The sequence below is a fragment of the Tigriopus californicus genome, chromosome 3, assembly GCF_007210705.1.
Source record: "Tigriopus californicus strain San Diego chromosome 3, Tcal_SD_v2.1, whole genome shotgun sequence".
In the NCBI taxonomy this organism is placed as follows: Eukaryota; Metazoa; Arthropoda; class Copepoda; order Harpacticoida; family Harpacticidae; genus Tigriopus; species Tigriopus californicus.
In genome coordinates this window covers 9,110,368-9,130,640 of record NC_081442.1, presented here as the reverse complement: position 1 = coordinate 9,130,640, position 20,273 = coordinate 9,110,368, and the positions used below count along the sequence as shown (strand labels likewise).

The window sequence follows — 20,273 nt, the reverse complement described above, 5'->3', positions numbered from 1 at the left end:
CATGATATTTGCGTTTATCATGAATCTGATGCTGCGACTAGGCAGGGACTTTTAAAAATATTAACTGCAAACGAACTTCCCGCCAAACCGGCCTGCTCTTGGTCATAGCCACTCTGAGCCACGTTTCGAATTAAAGTATCATTTACTTGTAAGTTGGATCGCTTCAAAGTTATGTTGTCAAAAGCTTATGTAGCTGACCAAGAGCAGGCCGGAAATTGGAGTTTTGTGTGTTGTTTACTACAAAGCTTTCTTTGCCCATGTCTCTTGAGTTCCCTAAGCATAGGTTTGGGCTCAAATTTGGCCAAGTTCATCTTTTAAACTAGATCTTGTGGTCGAATTAAGTCCTTATTTGGAATAAGATGAATGGTTTAGGAGATACGAAATTTTGGCTTCGGATAGCAGTCCATATCTCTAGAAATCCGTGGACTAGGTTACGACACGGACTTCTAGAAATATGGACTGCGAACGAGCTTGCCGGCAAATCGGCCTGCTCTTAGTCATAGCCACTCTGAGCCACTTTTCGAAGTAAAGTAATATAATACAGAATGTAAATATCTTCAATTACAACCAGGCCATTTTTGTATCCTTCACTTGTAAAGGGGTTCGTTTCAAAGTTATTTTGTCAAAAGCTTCTGTAGCCGACCCAGAGCAGGGCGAAAATTTGAATTTGATGTTCTATTTACTGCAAAACTTTGAACATATCTCCTGAGTTCCCTAAGGATAGATTTGGGCTCAAACTTAGCCAAGTTCATTTATTCAACCAGATCTTGTGATTGCGTCAAGTGCTTATTTGAAATAAAGTGAACAGTTAAGGAGATAAGAAATTTTTGCTTCCGTTTACAGTCCATATCTCTAGAAGTACGTGGTTACGACAAAAAGATGTTTTGTTTTTGCCTTTTGTCAAATCACTTTTTGCAAAGGACAAAAAAATAGGTTGCATTTTCTCCAATCATTTTAGAGTTTTTTTCAACATTTGTTAGACAAATGAAATTATCTTATCACCATAATGAGTCCATGAGCTTGAAATACTTGTCTTTTCGAGCCATGTCAATAAGCCATTGTTACGATTAATGGTACTCCATTCTTTGGCATGGAATTGTTGAATATCGAATCACTTATTTTTTGTAATTGTAGTCCATTAATCTTATTAAATAATAGAACAACCTTGCTTCCAATCTACAAAGAGTACCATAAAAGTTAAAAGTCTTGATGCAAAAATATGCATNTGTAGTCCATTAATCTTATTAAATAATAGAACAACCTTGCTTCCAATCTACAAAGAGTACCATAAAAGTTAAAAGTCTTGATGCAAAAATATGCATTGTATGAGCACCCTTTGCATTTGGTTTCAAATACGACCATCAAAATGTTTGACCTGTTACCATGGCAAAAGTCAATTGTTTCCATCACTATCATGGTTCCTTGGAAGATTCAGGTAATTGTCAAATCTTCCCGTTAATGAGAAACGACCAGAAGTTACGAGGGTCGATCAGTGCATACTAATTTCCTTACTTTTAGCTTTTTCGTGACAAACATACGTACATGTTAATTTTTAGAGCACGAAAAGGCAGCTCAACATAAATGTAGAAAACTTTTGTAGTGATTGATTTCTTGCGATTGTTTAATCGACCAACACGTCTTTTACAAATAAACTAGAAATGAAGTCTCTAAGCACATCCCACCATTTTAGTACATTATCTAACACTGAAAGATATTTTTTCGGCGAGTAAACTTTCAGCCACAAATGCTTTTTCCAGATACGAAAAGATGTAAATAAATATTTTCCATGCCGAAATTTTCCAGCATTTATAGCATACGTGTATAGACAATTTCTATTTGTTGGTATAGCTCCTGCGCATACAGGGCCACAATACCGCAAACAGTTCCCCCCCTCGCCTATTACGTAAACCAAAATAAAGCGGCTAAACCAAGAACGCTTTTTCATCCCAATCCGTATCGACCAGAATAGACCGAGAGATGAAGAGAAAATGAAGAAAACTAGTTTCAAGATCATTCACCCTCTGTTTTACCGAATCTCTTGGCCCACCACATGAGTTTTGAACCTGTGGTTGGCGTCGGAAAAAACGCGGACGATCCCGTGCTCTTCTATGAGCAGGAACACCGATGAACAAGCCAGGGAGAACTCTCCTTCATCTACCTTTCCCCATGAATTATACAGTGCTCGCTAGTTCTCCGACCTGTGGCCCGACCCGAAGGCGAGCTCGATCATTTATATGATCCTAAAGTATGCCTACAGCCAAAAGTCTAATTTCAGTCTTGAACTGCATCCCCAAGCAACATGTGGCATCGTGTGAATGTCTTCTTCTCGCTTTGGGTGATCTCCGCTCAAGCTCAATTGGGGGAGATCTCGGTGGCACCTCTGGGTCATCGGAATATTCCAACGGGGGCCAAGACGTACAAAACCGAAAAAGCTCCAACCACTCCACAAGTCAACCCATATCTTGTCAACTTTAGCCAGATATCAAACTTGTTGCGTGAGTTATTTTGGAGATCGTGCCTCCTGATATTGGGCCATTGAGCGAGTTTTGAAGTTTCCATACCACGACCTTATATAGTTTCAACAATGTTGTAATTTCACTAAATTAGGATATTTTTGGCAACTTGACAGTTGCTAATTCCATGCCAAAAGACCATAATTATTCATTTTTTAAATGGATATTGTTCATGTCTCCCAACAGAAGGTGTAGCCCCGATATTGATCCCCGATCTTCAAAAATCCGGTGGTCAGCCCTTGAGCAATGTTGCTGGAGGGACCAAGTCCTCCCCATCATCTGGCCAGACAAAGGATCCGATTCTCAAAAGTTCCGACGAGCACTTGGTGACCGTAGATTTATGCTATTACTTTGGATATGACTTCCAAGACAGTCATGTCCGTTGTGATACACGGTGGAATCCCAACTCACCAGGACCCATCCGAGATCTGTACACTGCCCAAATCGATTATCTCAACGAGCTCACCCTCGTTGCCAATCAATACCTGAGTAAGGTGGCTCCGTCATTTGGTCCGAAAAAATAACCAGTTGGAATATGAGTTCCTTTTTAGATCGAGTGGACCAGGATTGGAGTGTGAAAAACGACAATTTCCTGTTGACCTGGAGAGGTGCTTGGAATCGATCTGATTATTTCTTGAATTATCCGGAGAACTCGCAACAAGAGCGCCAAAGCATTGGTGGCGATATCTATGTCAATCGTAATTACGGTTGCGATGTAAACATCTTCATGCACTTCAACACCTACGAGGATTGCTTCTCCTCCACTTCTACTGGGCAGGAACACTCAGGGATTGCCAGTGGAGCCGCTTGTGAAAGCCAATTTGGTAATGGATACGCCAAAGTGGTCGATCAAGGTAGGACCTAGAACCGAACTGTTAATGTTACGTACGGTACTTCCCTAGGATGATCTTGCTAAACGTGCTGACAATTGAGCAATTTCTCGCTTTCCCTGCTTGAATTTTGGCTGAAAAAATTGGACTTCTGCAGTTGATTGTGTTTTACTGAGAAGATATGAACTGAAATCGCTCAAACCATTTTATCTTTTATGTTTGTAAATCAGGCTCCACCATCTTTTTCAATTGTACATCTTTAACGTATGAAAGTACGTTTTAGCTTTAGCTGTAAACCCGAAAGGGATACACAATATTAATTTATTAAAGCAGAGATGTTCTTTGTGTTGATGGCGGCAAGAATTAAAAAATAAAAAGATATTTTTTGGTCGTTTGAAATATTAGTAAAAGGAGCTAAAAATACGAAAACCAAAGCCGAAAAATTGACCAGAATCTCATATAGCCAAAAGAATTTCAAATGTTTGCAATTCAAGCGGCTTATTCAAACATATAGTTATACAACAATATTGATACAGCGATATTTTCATTTCTCTATTGGATTTTAAGGTTCTTGATTAAATTGTAAAGAACTATCAACAAGTGAAGAGAATATAAAACATTTTTTAAATGGCCAATTGTGTCATGTATTTTCTTACTTTCTTTGTTTACTTGTATTTTCCCAGGTCGGTACACAACTTTCCCAGTGCGTAATTGTTCAATTACAATTGAAAACAGCATTTTCAATATTTTCCAATGAAAATTTTGATGGATAAAATACAAGGCAATCTAAATATCGTGTACTACCAACCCTTCCAAACTTAAATGTGCTGGTTTTTTTTGCTGTCTATGTTGTGTTCATTTACATTTCAACGTTGAGTATTATTATACCGTAAATGCTAAATTCCATTAAAAATCTTTGTATTTGAGTCAATCCGAAAACTATTTGACACATATGTCTGTTTATAACATACCATTGCTAATTGTATTACATTTCACATTGCAAAGTTCTTATTACCCCCAAGGGAATCATCCAGTGCAAGACAGATACAGAAGTTCATCGGGACAAATTAGTGGTGTATTACCTGACAACGTATTTACATGATTTCAGGCTACTTGGACGGATATTGGGTGGGTCCCCAAATCTTGGCCCATCACATTCTTTTGCTACTGACCACTGATTTGTATGTGAACGGCTACCAAGATACTTATTTGACCCCGGAACAACTTAATCAACTGCCCCCATTGGGACAATATCCTCAAAATTGTCCCAATCCGTCGTCTCTACTTCATTCAGAGATCTATTCAGGACAACAATGGCGAGGCGATTGCATTGGTGAACGTCTCCAGACTTCCAGGATTCCCATTCGACCCTGTTTGCATGACTAAATGAGGCCAGTCGAAAAAGAACTGTGCGAAATTTAACTAAATTAAGGCATTTTCTGTATTGTGTCCTTATGATCAAAAGAATAAATTTAGAACCGAGAACTACCAAATTACACGGATTGTTATGGAAGTTTGAGTAGAAGAAACTTTGGCACCGATGAGATCATATTCAAATATCTGCTGCATAACCATATCGTATGCATTCCAAAAACTATTGGAGATATCTGCAAAGGAAAAGGGTTCAATATCAGGCAAGGGGATCCAAGAGGCATCAATTCCATTAGTTACTAACCGATACAACTTAAAGCAATGGTTCCCACTATCGGCCACCACAATGTTCCCATCAGGGGTGACCGCCACACCTTGAGGGCCGTACAAGGGACATGCCAGGGTATTGACAAAGGCCAAAAAAGAGCCTTGGGAATCAAAGACTTGGATTCGGGAGTTTCCCCAATCCGCCACCAGGATGTTATCTTGCTTGTCTGTAGCTACACCGGTGGGAGCGTTGAATTGACCGTTTCCTTCTCCGTTGGAACCAAAGCAGAACATGAATTCACCTTCTGAATCAAATACCTGTGGAACATAGAGAAGTCGGCGCTGTTACTGGCTTGCTCCTTAGTTTTTCTAAACATAGGTTGAAGAATATTATCGTTTTTGGTCTGTTCAATCAAATTTTATCCCAGAGTTGAGACTTTGACATTTGTTTTAATGAAAAATCGCAATTTCAGAAAAAAGATGAAAGCGCCAGGCAAATTAGAAAAAAAAACATGCTTGTAATTGTCGTTCGTATTAGAAGTATTTATAGAAGTACTCACAAACGATTGGCCTTGTTGAAATGCCTAAAGTCTAGATTTAACAATAATTACATTGCAATGTAAAATCTGCTTCAAAAATGAAACGAGCGAGGAAATTATGTGGATGGACATCTTGGAGGCGAGCCAAATGAAATCATTGCCAAGATAAGAGCATACGAAGAAAAGATTGGTGGTTCCTCGATCCCAATCCCTTAGATAATACCTCACCATCAAGGAGAGCATTGAGAGAGCTGGTCTCACTTAATTTGATTAATAACGGATCTTTTCTCCCTCCCCCCCCACCCTTAACCTCCTTGGAGCCTCGGCTCAACCGACCTTTAAACAGCCTCTTATCACTATTATTACTGGCATTTTCAGCGTTGATGGAAATGCATCAACATTCCACTCAATCCTGGCTTGGAACTTGGATTCAAGTAGAAATGAGAAACGTTCGCCTTAACGTTGTGCATTGCGTGTATTTATCTTACTCCGTTAAAAAAAAACTGGGATTGACTTGAATGGGTCCAGCCCAAGGACCTCTGAACGATTGTGCTTTCAGGGTGGGCCATTTCGAGTTTAAACGGGATCTGCTCTGCATATAAATAAGACGACATCAATGTCAGATTGAGCTCGAACGTGCCAATATTGTCCCACTAAGTAACACATCGCCAGCGAGCCAGGCGGATGCAAGCCAAGCCAAGTGTCATTCCTATGCAGATTGAATCTCAGCCTTGGCAACACTGCCAAAAGAGAAAACCCATTTTGAATGTAGTAAGGAGTCAGTAGTCTCAAAGCCATTCGATCACTGGGCTTGGCCAATCTAGAGAGACAGAGGTTTTGGGAGATGTGGAGCCATTTCCCCTAGATCTTTTTAATCGTAATAGACCTTCAAATGTAGTTGAAAAAATCAATTGATCTATCTTTTTGGTTTGGTTATTCACAGCATTTCTAACCGCTACAGTACCTCTAAAATTGCATCCAAAATCCGTTGTTATTGCAATTTGCATTGTAAATCAACTAAGGGTCAATGTCATGAAAGGAACCAAAGTAATGCAACTAATTCGGACAAAAAACATGGTTGAGTTGTAGAATGTTTACCTAAAAGTTTCCCTGTGCCTATTTTGTTAATGAATTTGCCCGTTTGGTCAAAAACAGAGACCCATTTGTTGTCGTAATCTGCGATGGCATAATTCCCGTTGGGCAAGCAACAGATCCCGGTGGGACGCTGTAATTGACCCGGGGTTCGGCCTCGAATCCCGAATTTAAGCCGGACCTCGCCTTGAGGTCCGAAACATTGTATGCACTGGTTATTCGAATCGGCCACCAAAATCCGCCCTGAAACAAATCACACTGGTTAATGTCCCAATTTTTTTTTCCTCGAGCAAAACTGACTACCAAGAGCCTCACATACCATTAGTGGACACAGCCACGCCTTGTGGGTTGGTGAACTCGCCTCGGCCCCGCCCTCGGCCACCGATCTTGAGAATGAGGTCGTCCTCGATGGGATTGTTTCTGGAACACTGGCTATCGTTTATGGACCGAGCCGAAGACGGTCGCTGATAATGACTTTTGCTTCTCTGCTTTTTGGGAGCGGGATACTTTCGAAGGTGTATGGAACACATCTCTTCAGGCGGGGGAATCACAGCCGAAATCTGGAATTGGAACCGTAATCTCGATTCCCTTGCAGTCTATCATGTATCATAGAGAGAATAGCCACGGACAGTAAGTCTACATACTCGCTCCATGGTTAAATGCATCCGTTCTAATGAGACCTGGACCATGACTGTAACCGCAATGTATGAATCCACGTTGTGGTCAATGGGACCCATGTCTCAAGGTCCTTGTATGAAAAAAATCAATCTAGACACTTTTCCTTAAACATGATTCGGATCTTCTCTAGGATTTTACAATCGAGTCCTTTTTTACAAGTAAAAAGAATCAGAAAATGGCCTTGAGGCAGGACGAAAAATGGCCATTATCTGCAGTGGAACAGCCGAGACCACAAACTTTTCCTACTACTCCTCCCCTCAACTCAATAAGTAACTCAATCAACGGGAACAACTTTCGTTATACTGCACGTAGTTAGATGGAGGATTCAAGTGTTTTCCACTATTTATAGATAGGAGGATGCTTAGAGTGGATACACATTTGTAAACAAGAACAGTGATCGTCTCTAGGTGATTTGTTACCTGGAATGGGCTTTTATTGACATGCTGGTCGAACATCTTGACCGACAGTTCAAAACGTCCCTCTACGGGCACTGAATAGGCCAGCTCGTAGGTTCCATCTCCCATGTCAGTGATTTCCGTGGTCAGTTGAATGGGTCGATTTGTGGGGTTGTTGATGGAGATTGGGACGATCTCGCAGAAGAATTGTTCAACTTCAGGCCCTGGAACCACATTGCCCTGGAAAGGAAGATTAAAAGAAGACTTTGGTAAGGGATGGAGACTGCAGAAACATCCTCCAATCTCGGGTATTGAAAGAAACGGCCATTAGAGCCATTTCTTCATCCGAGGAACTTCATGCAAGCTGCATCGTTTCACCAAGTTCCTAATGAGCACTGCATTTTGTTACTCAAGCGGGCTTAGAAATGAAGTGGGAGGAACGAGGTCCGCATCCTTGGATACTCCACTTTGTCAGCAGTATTTTGTGGGAACCAATAGCTTGACTTGGGATCCCAGGTAAGTATTCACATCATTTTTGAGAAACAAAAGTGGCTTGGAAATAGGATCAAATTTCAGTTTTAAGTGCAGGTGCCGTTTCATTGGTCCCTTGGACCTAAGTTGGCACACTGAGCTGTTATCTGTGGTCTCTCTAGAACTGCTACTCGGATTTCATGTGAACTAGGAGCCTTGGAAAAAGTAGAGGAAAGTGAGAAGAAAAAAATGATTGGCCGAACTTTGTGGGTAGAAAAGGCTTAAGGTACAAGTCTGTGAGATCTGGTTATTGCTTTCCAATATAGAAGGAAATTGAGTCCCGTATTAGAATGGGCCAAAGGAAGTGATCATTTCACATCCTATTTGAATCCCCTTTCAAGGTTACCATGGTTATTACTAGGTTCTCTAGACCCGACATTGAAATGGGCATCACATGGCTCCCTTTATCAGCGATGCATTTCAAATCAAGCGCAAGTTGTGAACCCGTTGTATAAACTCGGAAAACACACATCAGCTGATTGTTAACTTTCCAACGGGGACAGCAAAATAAAGGAGCCGAAAGAAGTTTTTTGTGCCAAGGCCTGTCAAGTGCCCATGACCGGGAGACTAAAAAATATTAAGTAAAGCTGGCATCATGTGGGAGAAATGGCTTTCATCCTTCCAATAGGACAAGTGGTGAGTGAGTGGGACGACCTTCGCAGAGACTAGAGTTTGAGACGGGCTTGAGTGCACAAAACTTCGCTCGTCGGGGCCTCAACTAATGACCTTGTTCCGGAGTTTTTATCCACATCTGACCTAAGATTTGTCCCTAAACTCGATCCTTATTCCATCCGTACCTGCCAGTCTCTGGTCGTGAGGGTAATGGTGGTGGTTCGGTCCACTTGGGCCAGTTTGCAGCCTTCTCCAACCACGCCGGTGCGGTAGTGAATGGCACTTGAGGTCAAAACTTGGCTCCACTGGTTCATTTGAGATTCAAAAGTGTCAACCAATCCTGCAAGAGACAAGTGGGAACTCGGTAAGTGGGAACAGAGTGGAACATGGTAAGAGTTTAGCAGCAAAATCGGGGGCTTTAACACTTGAAGTGAGGGTCAAATGAGAAGGGCTGGCTTTCCCCTCGGTTCAGATGATCTGTTGGAGAAGGCTGCTTGAAATTGGTCTTGGCTGATCGAGTATGTAAATGAAACATGAACTTGACCGTCTAGAAAAGACGAGAGGCCTCAAGAACGGGGAAATTCGAGTTTGAAAAGAGAAGATTTTGATGAACATATTAAGGGAGGAATGGGTTTGGATATCACATTTTTAGAATCCGTGTTAATGCAAGCTTCTTTTCTCATAAAGATGGATCATGTGGACCCCTATAATGGGCCCCGAATCCACACTTCGGATTGGACTGAGCTAAGGATTCTTGGGGGGGAGAAGATAAGCTTAACAAATGGCCTAATTCCACTTCCGTGACACCTCCCCAAATGTACCCTCTCAGCCAGGAGACTCAAAAGTCCGCAAAATTGGACACAAAAATCGAATGAAGGGAGAAACACGTTTATCACGAGCTCTCAGATGATTCGCTTGTCACGCCATCTAAGGTTGTGCAAGGATTTCCAGCACGCAGATTCCGCAATCTGCCACAAATAATGGGATTTCGATCTAGCCCGTTTCAATGTGCCATAAACACATAAACATACCCGGTTGGAACACCAAGTATCTATTTTCTGCAGGTTCCTGGACCACTTGCATCTGGCTGTACTCAACCAAGCGATCTCCGACTTGTTTCTTGACCAGCAAGATTTCCGTCTCCGATCCATGGGTAAGTGCTTTCTCGACAAACTCACAACTTGTGTACAAATCCGCCAAGGAGGTCTCGATTTCATCCTTCTGGCGATCTGGAATGGGCAATGTCATTTAATTGTTGATTTACTTTGAGTGACATACGGAAAAAGTTTGGAAACTTTCTTTCTTTACCCAGAGTTTCTTGCTTGGACTTTTCCTTCATGGCCAAGTCCCTGAGAATGACCTCTCGTCGACTTTCCACCAAAGCCACCAATTGGTCAAAGGCCTTGGCAACTTCTTGAGATGTAGTCACTCGTTCCTCCTTCAAGTTTGACGACAAGGTCTCGATATTTGCCAGAGCAGACTTGAGCAAAGGCACCTGAAAAAAAAATCGATATATGAAACTCCACACGTGGGTTCATTGCCGATGTTAACTGCCAATGATTGTACCTGTACATAGGCATCGTCAATGAGCTTCCTCAGCGTTTCTTTCTCATCTTCAATGGCCTCAGCCATGGCCACGGTCCAATGGCCTCTGTGCTCGATGCTCGCACACAGAGTGCAAATAGCGGTCTCGCAAGAGTAACAATAGACCCCCAAGAGAGAACCTAAAACAATGATTGGATCTGTATCAGCGAATCAAAGTGCCGTCCGTCAATATAACGTTTCGGAGGGTAAGAACTGGAGGCAAAGGTTCGCACCGCCGATTTCGACCTTGAGAGAGACTTCGGAAAGCCTCTTTCCTGACGGTCATTCCTTTGGGAAATATGTGCACTCAAGCCTCAACTTGTTTCGGTTGTCTGTGGATGTGTATGTGCATGTGTGCATGGACTCATTTCTCTTCTTTTCGATTACTTACACGTACGTATGTACATTCGTGTTTCCCGGCGTTCACCCTTCATTTTTCGAGGCCTACTTTTGTATCACACTCTAATGGCGCTTACATTCTCCTTAGAAATGCGTCTAGTGAAGGCACTTTGAAGAAGCTTATTGGAACCTTGTCAGAGATGATAAATATGATATTATGATGGGATGCAGTTCCCAGGTACTACCGGAATTCGAGATGGAAACCAATCTTCTGCTTCGAGGACCCCCACTTCAGATATTATGCGGCACTTCCAAAAATACCTCGTGTCTCGCTCTCTTTCTCTCCCTCATTTTGTAGTGTCCTTGATACAAGCAAGGACCAACAGTAAAGTGATAAAAACACCTTTCCTCCTAAATTCGGAAGCAATCCCTCTCTGTGACGAACCTTTAGTTTAGAAGACGATGCCGTACAAATGCAGGTTTTTTTTAAAAAGCAAGAAAATCCAGATAAAGTTGAAGTTCCTTGGACAATCCAACAACCGACCGAGTCAGATCTAATGATCCCCGTTGTTGGCAGAAGAGGACATTAATGCCACCTCATTTACTTGATATGAACGGGCCAAACAAGTTGGAATGTGAGCTCAAAACTTTCCGCTTCTCCGGCTCCCAAAGTCAGTGGCATGAATATGCGGGGCCTCAACAAACACGACAATCCTCCTCTCGACTTTGTTGGCTCCATCCCATCAGACCTCTCGGTCGAAGTTGACAAAGTAGGGTGCTCGAGGCATTCTCTCCCAGCTTCAGATTGACACATTGTTCTCTACGACACTGAATGATGCACTGACAATTACGCCTCAAGCGTGGGGCGACTCGTATCTGAATTGAACACAAAAGCTTCCTCGGGGCAACTTTCCCCTCTCCACCCACTTTTTTACGAACAACTAATCTACCTGATAACCTCTAATCCAGTTGGTTGAGGTTGCAACCTCGAATGCTTCTCCTTACCTGAGTGGTTGGAACACAACAGGGTCCTGGCACCCGGCGTAGAATAAGTTGCCTCGCTCGAGTTGTCGGTAACCTGATGTTGATGGCCACAAGCCTCGTAATCCACGGAGTTCAATTTCGACTCGCCTTTGTGGTGACTTGAGAGGCTCTCGAGGTCGACTGACTCGGAATATTCCAAGTCGTATGAGGAGGAGATGGTGTTACAGTCGGGATCTTCCGTCAGACTCGGCGTCTGCTTGGATGGGTTCTCGTTTGAAGGACCGTCTTGAATCAGGACGTCGATTAAGTGGGATATGAAATAGTTGTCCTGAAGGGCTTTGACCTATGGTAATCGGATTGGAGTTCATTCATTATTGGGTGTCACGTTTTGGCTAATCATATCCATGTGTACTTACCCCTTGTTGAGGTAGAATGGACTGATGTCCACACAGCGGACACGTTATGGAAAGGCTCTCTGGTGGCAAATAAACGAACAAGCACCCAAGACAAAAGGTGTGCAGACAAGGCAAAACCTGGCATGGAACAAGAGAAGGTTCACATACCACTACGTACAGAAGCTTAGTGTTCGTACTGTACAACAAAAAAGACAAGACAAAGCACAAGATCTTTCCTCATCCCGAACATTTTGAATGGAACCCCACACACATCCATCACATTATACATGACAGGCTGTCGTGCATTGTGTGAATGAATACATAGTAGTATCTGAGACGGCATGAGTAAAGGCCCTGGCTCAAACACGAGGCTTGTAGCACGTGTGTGCATGTGTGTTCTTGGTTGGCTTATGTACTTACTTTGGGCTCTCGGAATCGTTGTTGACAAATTAAGCACGAGAGAATGTTCCGGTCGATATGCTTGATAACATTGGATTCTTGACTGTGGGTCGTGCTTCCTGTGCCTGAATCTTCATCTTCCGGAGTACTGGCCATGCTCCCGGGTAAGCCGCCCGAATTGGCTGAATTCGAGGCCGCCAACAAATCGTTGCGTTGGTTGCTCGACGTCGGTGCCTGACCCCATGGACCATAGCGAGAGGAAATCGTCCCAGATCCCGGAGACAATAGACGAGGATAGGCCTTTGAAAGAAAATAACAACAGCTCTCCTTAATCTCCTCACTCTCTGATCACTGTAGTAGGGAAAGTTGTTGCTGGCCACTTTCATAGCGAAGACTGGGCCAAAGCGAGAGAGGAATGAATGGCCCTTGAATCATCCCTGAATCGCGTTTTGGACTTGCCATTGTAAAGCCGAATATAAATAAACGCTTATGACTACTTAAGAGACTTAAAACATGTTTTAGTCGGCATAAGTGATTGCGAGTAAGCAGAAGGGAAACGTTCAGATGATGGAATACTTATCACAGGGATTATCAATGGGTCGTACCAGGGGATTAACTTGTTATTTAAGGATATGAATAAGGGAGGGAGGCTGGCCATTCACAATCAAAGCTCCTTCAAGATTCAGTAGTTTTAACAAGTCTTTTGTTCCTTTCATCGACGCTCTCTTGCAAAACATAACAGCTGCAGGCGGTTTTCTTAATTCCATCTACTAACCTCACAATCTTGAGTATCGATAAGCATCTGAAGAGGTTACATTTCCTCGAGGAGAGTAAAGTTGGCCCTCCAATTGGCCTCTGGCACTCTGTTTATTTTCCTGTCGTCCAGACTTCTTGGCCTTCAAAAACTCTAACCTTGGCGGGGGGAGCAAACTACCAACTTTGATTCTGCGGCCTCTTGATATAAAGTAGAAGAGTGGGGGATTTGCTGGCCTTTAACTGCGAAGTGAGGAACGAAAAATCTTCTTCGTGAGACGGCCTTTTTTTCTAAGGTCAGCCTGGACTCCCCCCGTCCCTCCTTGAAAAAAATGGAACGAACTCCTAGCCAATCTGAAGACCGAGGAGGCATTTTCTGGGACGAAAAACGAATTGCAACTTTTTTTTCTTTGGGCCTTAGGTGATTTATTTGCCTTGGGTTCAGAGGAGAGTTGTTCCACCACCCTTGGGCTTCAAGGTACTTCAAGATGGAACTCAGTTGTGAGAATGGAATGCTTTAGCACTTCGGACCCAAGACCGGAAATTCACAAACCAACCACCACCATGGGTTATTTTAAAAGTTGAACGGGTATTTTTTTTCAATACAAGAGGAACACAATGAATGAAGGCGAGGACAAATTCTCCCGATTTCAGCACCCATGAGTAGAGTTTTCCGTCCAGAACGAGGATGTCACTTAGATGAGGTGGGATAGATGTGGAACCGAGAAGGCCAAGCAGAACAGGAAGATCCCTCTCAGATCCTAGAGCCCTCCCAGACCAGGCCAGAGCAACTTTAAGGCCTCAAAAAAGGGTATTTTTTGACGGCAACAAATGGACGACAATGAGTCTCGTGGAAAGAGACTTTGGCACAGATACTCAGTGTCCAATGAGTAGTTCGGCAAAAGTTCTACGCTTGAAAAAAATGACCCACATCACATCCGAAACGACTGGATCAACGATTAACACGGAACTTGAATCCAACACAAAAGGAAGGTAATGAGAGCGTGAAGCAAAAAGCGCCGATGGAACCCCAGGGCCGAATCATCTCTAGTGTCTCGTTCCCTGAGGAAATAGAGCTAATCCTCCAAACTGGTTTTCATTTAAGGGGGCTTGAGGTCATAAAAACTTATTGGATCTGTTTTCATTCTTTTTTATTGGATTATGGTGCATTTTCGCCAGAGCCTTGGAATCGAAGGGGAGGCGGGTTAGGAGATTCTTATTTTGTTCCTGACGAATTGGAACATCAACTAGCATTGCTAACAACCATCTGCATTTAAGCGGCTTGGAACATCATTTTGAAGCGATCGTTTGCAAAGAAAAATGAAATATTTTTTTTTCCATTCTACCGAGGACACCCGGAATGAGTTGGAATATCCTGGACCATGTTGATAGGTATGTTCTCTTTGAATTGCAACGCAGTTTGATTTAAAAAGTTGTATTTTTTTCATTCGGTATTGCAAAGAATGAATGAACAACTGTCATAACTCAGGTTCGGAAAATTAGTTCATGATTTCAGCAACAAAGTTTGCTTTTAGGTTATGAAAATCAGCCAAAATAAGTTCCGAAAACAAAAAGGTTAGTTATGAAATAGTTGCATTATTTTTGATTATTCGAGTACTTTGGTGCTTTTTCGTGGCAAAAACGGCTTGATTTTTGTTTTTCTCGATTTTCATCCTCTTTGGGTAGAAAAAAACGTCTTGCCTTTGGATGGGCAAAAAATGAAATTCAAAGTAGACTCATACTTGCAACTGTCAAGGTAGAAGCATCCTGAAATCATAGTCTAGGACTAATTATGTGAGCAGTTTGTATGATCAATACCAATTGATATCAATGTGTGGGAGTCTAAGACACTTGTGTTCAGACAATTTAAGGCATATCTCATAGGAAACACTGAAGTACAGCTTTTGTTTGCTTGTCAATACCAACTAGAATATGTATTCTTAGGAGGAGATGATCAAAATAAAGCAACTTGCCAGAAATCGAAAAATTTTAAAAACGAGGCATGTTTCAAATTATCATCTGTCAGTTTTTGTAATGAAAAACAATGTGTAAAACTATCGTTTGGAATGTTATTAATTTCTTTCTACAAAGTGGCCAAATAACTTAAAACTTATTTTAACATAAAACCGCATTTTTCCGACCCTTAGTCATGCATGACAGTGATGCTAAATCTAAAGATCAGTTGTGACTAATAGTTATTTTTGTCTGATATTAGGATCCTAAAGAGTGAGAGTATGAAGGAACACTGTCTATTTACAGATTTTGTTAAGTTCCACCATTACAGCTCACGGCTTCGTTTGAACCCTCGCGATCTAATGGTTGAACATTATTTAAATGTTGGTTATTCTTACTGGCGTTCCTTGCATTTGAATTCAGAAATCAATCCCTTCGTTTGACGTGTTAGCTTTTACTTTTTCTGCGCAAGAACACAAACCTCCGCAACGTCAACGTTGCTTTCTTTTTCCTACAAACGGATTGGATTACACACCAAGTGCATTACAAAAGTAGATAGAGGAACAGGCCCAAAGCTTTGCCCGAACTCGGTAAGAATGCATCTCAAGCTCAAAGTGGATTCCAATTTTCACTACTTATCTTAAAGCAAAGCCTAAACCATACTTAGTCAGTAAAGTCCTTGATTAGAGAACAACCACGATGTCCACTTTTACATTTGATGTTGTGCAAGCTGGACAACAATGATAAAGCACCGAGTGGTTCCAAAATTACCGGAAACTAGCCGCCCGAATGAGTGCTGATTGAGCATTTTTGCCTGGCTTAGAGTTTCCAGTCCCATGCTAAGTCTACAACTTTTCCAGAAGTGAGTAGGCTGTGCTCAATGTGAGATATCTGGCTATGAGCAGCCTTAATGGGAGTTTCCATCATTCCCACCCTGCCTGAACAGACTTTGGTGTCCTCCTCTGAGCGATGGAACAAGACAATCGGCAGTCTAAGATTGATCCCAAGGCCTTCATTTAGATGGTTCGTTGCTTCCAGTCAATCTACCATGAACAGATTGGACTTGACATAACTTTATGGATGAGGTTCTAAGACCCGTAGAAGCAAGTGGGAAAGGGCTCAGGAGAACCAAAAAAAGGAACGGGATCCAGTTCTCCCAAATATCGAATTGCCAAAAAAAAACTTCAGCTCAATTCATACCCCCCCCTTTCTCGTCTTGTTTCGTGTCAGAGTGGGATGATCTATTAGTCTTGTATTTTGGCTGACTTTCAACATACAAACTGACATTTGTATTCAGGTTCCCGTTGAGAGTGGGATCAAGTTCAAGGAAAAAGGCCCCTCTTTTTTTCAAACATCATAGAGTTCCAAATTTGCCGCACTCACTTGATGTTGGGTTTGTAGATAGAGTGCCAAAAGCATGATGAAATCACCGCAATTACACCGCTGAGTTATGGCTCATTCTCCGAATGCTCTAAAACACCTTCACGTCTGGCTCTGTTAGGACACAGATTGGAACTGATGGTCATTGCATGGCGCAAAGACTGCCAGGAACACAACCAACCAACCAACTCACCAACTCACCAACCTACCCACCGACAACCATCCTCCATCCAGAGAAGTCGAAGGAGAAGATGCTTCGACCAAGGGAAAGAGAGAAGGTCTCCTCTCGTCCTCGTGTGTAGCCACCAACGAGGCACTCACACACTATAGAAACATACGCACGTACCCACTCCCGCACACCCGCTTGCGAGGCCTTTTCTCGGCCTTCTTGAACAGAGAGAAAGCCCCATGTAAAACGCCTCTTCATAAGTGGGTCGGCGGTTGTTCTTTCTGGATGCTCGCTTAGAAGCCAGCAATGATTCTTTGCTCCGTGAAAGTGAGACCCCAAACAACACGAGAAAAACAAACTCCGGGGAGGGCAAAATCCAATGTTTTTTTGTTTTACCACTTGACGAGAGTAACTCCATGAAGCCTTTGTAACCTCGGTTCCCCTTTTTTGCGACAAGAAGAGCAAAATTTCATCCATCTTGTTAATGAAGCCAGTCGAGATTTTGGTGAATACATTGTTCAGCCTAGTGAGCAAAAACGTCTCTGCATGCCTTCGAAAACGTGCCCAATTCTGGTTGACTTCATTTGAAGTGGGCTCATATAAGTACAAGGTCGGAAATACAAAAAGTAAATCTGTCTTAAATCATGTTCATTGTTCATCTCTGATATTCTTGTGTGGTTCTTGCATCCTATGAACAAATTTGAAACGTTCTGCTTAAGATTGAACGGCTTGTTCGCTCGGAAGCTGAAATGTGGAAAAATATTGAACGTCTTTTTGCGAGACTTTCGACTAAAATTAAATGACATAAGTGCCGTTCTACTATTCTTGAAATTGATTTACAAGTGTCTCTTAATTTTTATCGGTTGCTGGGGAGGAAAATCTGCACATAGTTATTAATGTTTTTTTTTCATTGCAATTCTTCATTTCAAAGCATTGAGTGATCTTTGTGCAAGTCGGTCTTTTGGTCATAACTGCCTTTCGATGAGCAAAAAACCAGAGACATCACAGAGTTCACCTGAGGCACATTTTCAAAGCTTATTTTGTTACAAGCGAATATAGCACTTTTAGAGATGGTAACCTCCATCTTTTGTGTATATTCAAGGATTGAATGCTCTTTTGAAGTTGACTTCCTCAAAAAAAGATGATGATTTGATATTAGTGAATGAATGGGGAAAACAGATCCGTTTCAAAATTGCTGATGTTTGCATTGGTCAAGTGCTTGATGACGTTGAATCTAATCTGTAGCTAGGTATTTTTACTTCTTAAATAGTAAAATGTAAATTTTAGAACATTTTTATTTTGACATTTTTGCAACTTTGTTTTCAAGTTTTGACATATTTTTTTTCGTGTTTACTCAACTGTTTTCGCTTCTTTCAACTATCTAAAAATTATTTCGGCTAAAAAGGCAACTTCTTTTCCGAGGTCAAATAATTATATATCAAATGAGATAATTCGTGTAAGTATTGAATGGCTGTGGCAATATTTAAATAAATTCAAATGTTATTCATCAAAAATAATCTATAACCTGTGCGTTTCTTCACTTCTAAATATGGTGGTATCCATATACCTAAAAGGACACCACATTCAATAACTTTGAAAAATCAACCTTAGACATTTCGAACTTTCTCAAGAGATAGATGACAATAAATTCATCTCTGAGGAGCTTCTCTCTGATTTTGAAACCTCTTTTCATATAAATAAACTACAGATTGGACTCAGTTTCCTTGCTATCTGGTCATAAGATTTGCTTCATATTTGCACAAATAAACTTTTACAACATTTTATGGCTCATGAACAAAATAAAGATTTACGAATCTCTCTCTCTGTTTGACACTGAAGTGCTTGTAGAATGGTCCTTAAAAAGAATAAATAGAGTATATGAGCATGTTCCAGTGTTTTCTCTCTATTAAAGTAGTACCTGAATGAAGATGAATAATAACCAACAAGTCTAGGCACTGTCTCTTGCCATTCAATAGGAATTTCTCATAGATCCCAAGGGGTAGAATAGCTCTAAAGCGAGACATTCCATGCCTTTGTTAAAACTCTCTTCAAAATAAGCAGTGTCAATGCGACATATCACTCGACAGCAGTCTACAGTGACTACTTCATATCTCTTTGACAATTCAAAGAAGTATCATGAGAACCATTCTTTGTTTGCTGGTCTGCCTGTCTTTGAGAATCTGTCACAACATGAGAGCAACCTTACCATGAAAGGGAATAATCTGTTCCATGTTGTTCTTGCCTCAATCAATCCGCACAATATTCACCAAGTTTACACAGAATCTCCATCGAAGTTGGCCATTGGAGTTTCTCTATAGGAGTCCGTTCCAATTCATGCCATGTCATGCACAACACCACTCTGATGAGTAGCGAATCTCAGACTCACTGTGGTCTGTCTCACTTGTTCAATCCCACTTTTACCACACAGAGAGAGAGAGAGGAGCTTCAACAAATCAAACGACGTTCATGCACTCGCTCTATGATGACTTATGAGTACTTACGTAGTAGTATTTCCGACATGTCTATCTTCCTAGCGAAGCAGACGGAATGAAAATGCGAGCAACAACAACAACAACAGCCACAGCATTGTGGACACAAGCATGCACCGAGATGAACACAAAGACGCTGATCGGGGTAATAATTGTTATGGCTCTTGGTTTGAGCTTTATTTGGCCATTGACAAGGCACTCCTAGGGAACACAAACTGAGGATGGTGATGTGATGGCTGGTCCACGACTAGTCAAGCCCAACCGAGTTGTTGTTGTTGCTGTTGCTGATGTTGGTACTGATGATGGCGATGGCTACTGGTACGTGGTACTAACAAGTTACACAGAACGGTGAGTGAGAGAGAGGAAACAGCTGCAGAGAAATCGAGCACGTCAACTCAAACGCCATTTGAATCACTAATCTTTCACTCACTCGTTCTCGTTATGTACAAAGAGCGTTGAAGTGTAATCCTATTTCAATTGCTCAGCTGTTCAAGAGTGTTTTTTCTTTATGAAACTGGAGCAACAATCAGGATTGCCAAGCTGACGAAGATCGTCATGCAATGGATCATGATGAGTTTCCGGGAGAATGGCTCGATCTTCAAATCGAACCTGAGCTTCTTCTCCTTCCTGAACCCAATGACAACGGATACGAGCAACACGAATAGAGAGCATCTAGAAGAGAAGCGTCAAATCTTGCCACCTCCAAACCTTGGAAATGCAGTTTTGAGCTTCGAAAATATTTCTCATTGTTTGTGGTCCAATCTTGACAAAAATACATGTTTGGCATTGATGACTAGTAATGCAAGTTTGAAACTTAAAATTACTGACCTGGAGAATGAGCTTTGTGGGCAATTGGTACACGAACTTCCATGATCGAAAACCTTCTAGTGTCTTTAAACTTGTTTACCAAAAAAAGGGCGTCCTTGAATGAATCTCACGCCCTACGAGTGAATGTACAGTTCCAAAAACCAACACCAAAAGCTTGTATAAGATTGGTTCT

At 41.8% G+C, this 20,273-nt stretch overlaps 2 protein-coding genes across 2 annotated transcripts; one reads left to right on the top strand and one right to left on the bottom strand.

Moving 5' to 3' along the window:
- The first annotated feature begins 1,901 nt into the window (after window positions 1-1,901).
- Window positions 1,902-4,830, top strand: LOC131878468 (uncharacterized). Its single transcript, XM_059224449.1, has 4 exons — window positions 1,902-2,495; window positions 2,700-3,002; window positions 3,065-3,367; window positions 4,452-4,830. The coding sequence occupies exons 1-4, from the start codon at window positions 2,300-2,302 to the stop codon at window positions 4,727-4,729; spliced, it is 1,080 nt and encodes a 359-aa protein (XP_059080432.1). The 5' UTR covers window positions 1,902-2,299; the 3' UTR covers window positions 4,730-4,830.
- On the bottom strand, window positions 4,767-16,770 carry LOC131878132 (tripartite motif-containing protein 2-like). The gene is made up of 13 exons (XM_059224031.1): window positions 16,619-16,770; window positions 12,551-12,829; window positions 12,152-12,268; window positions 11,757-12,078; window positions 10,395-10,552; window positions 10,137-10,323; window positions 9,860-10,057; window positions 9,014-9,168; window positions 7,710-7,925; window positions 6,932-7,172; window positions 6,557-6,855; window positions 5,019-5,323; window positions 4,767-4,950 (listed from the first exon to the last, which is right to left on the bottom strand). Exons 1-13 carry the CDS (start codon window positions 16,652-16,654, stop codon window positions 4,938-4,940), a joined length of 2,526 nt encoding a protein of 841 aa, XP_059080014.1. The 5' UTR covers window positions 16,655-16,770; the 3' UTR covers window positions 4,767-4,937.
- Window positions 16,771-20,273: the final 3,503 nt, after the last annotated feature.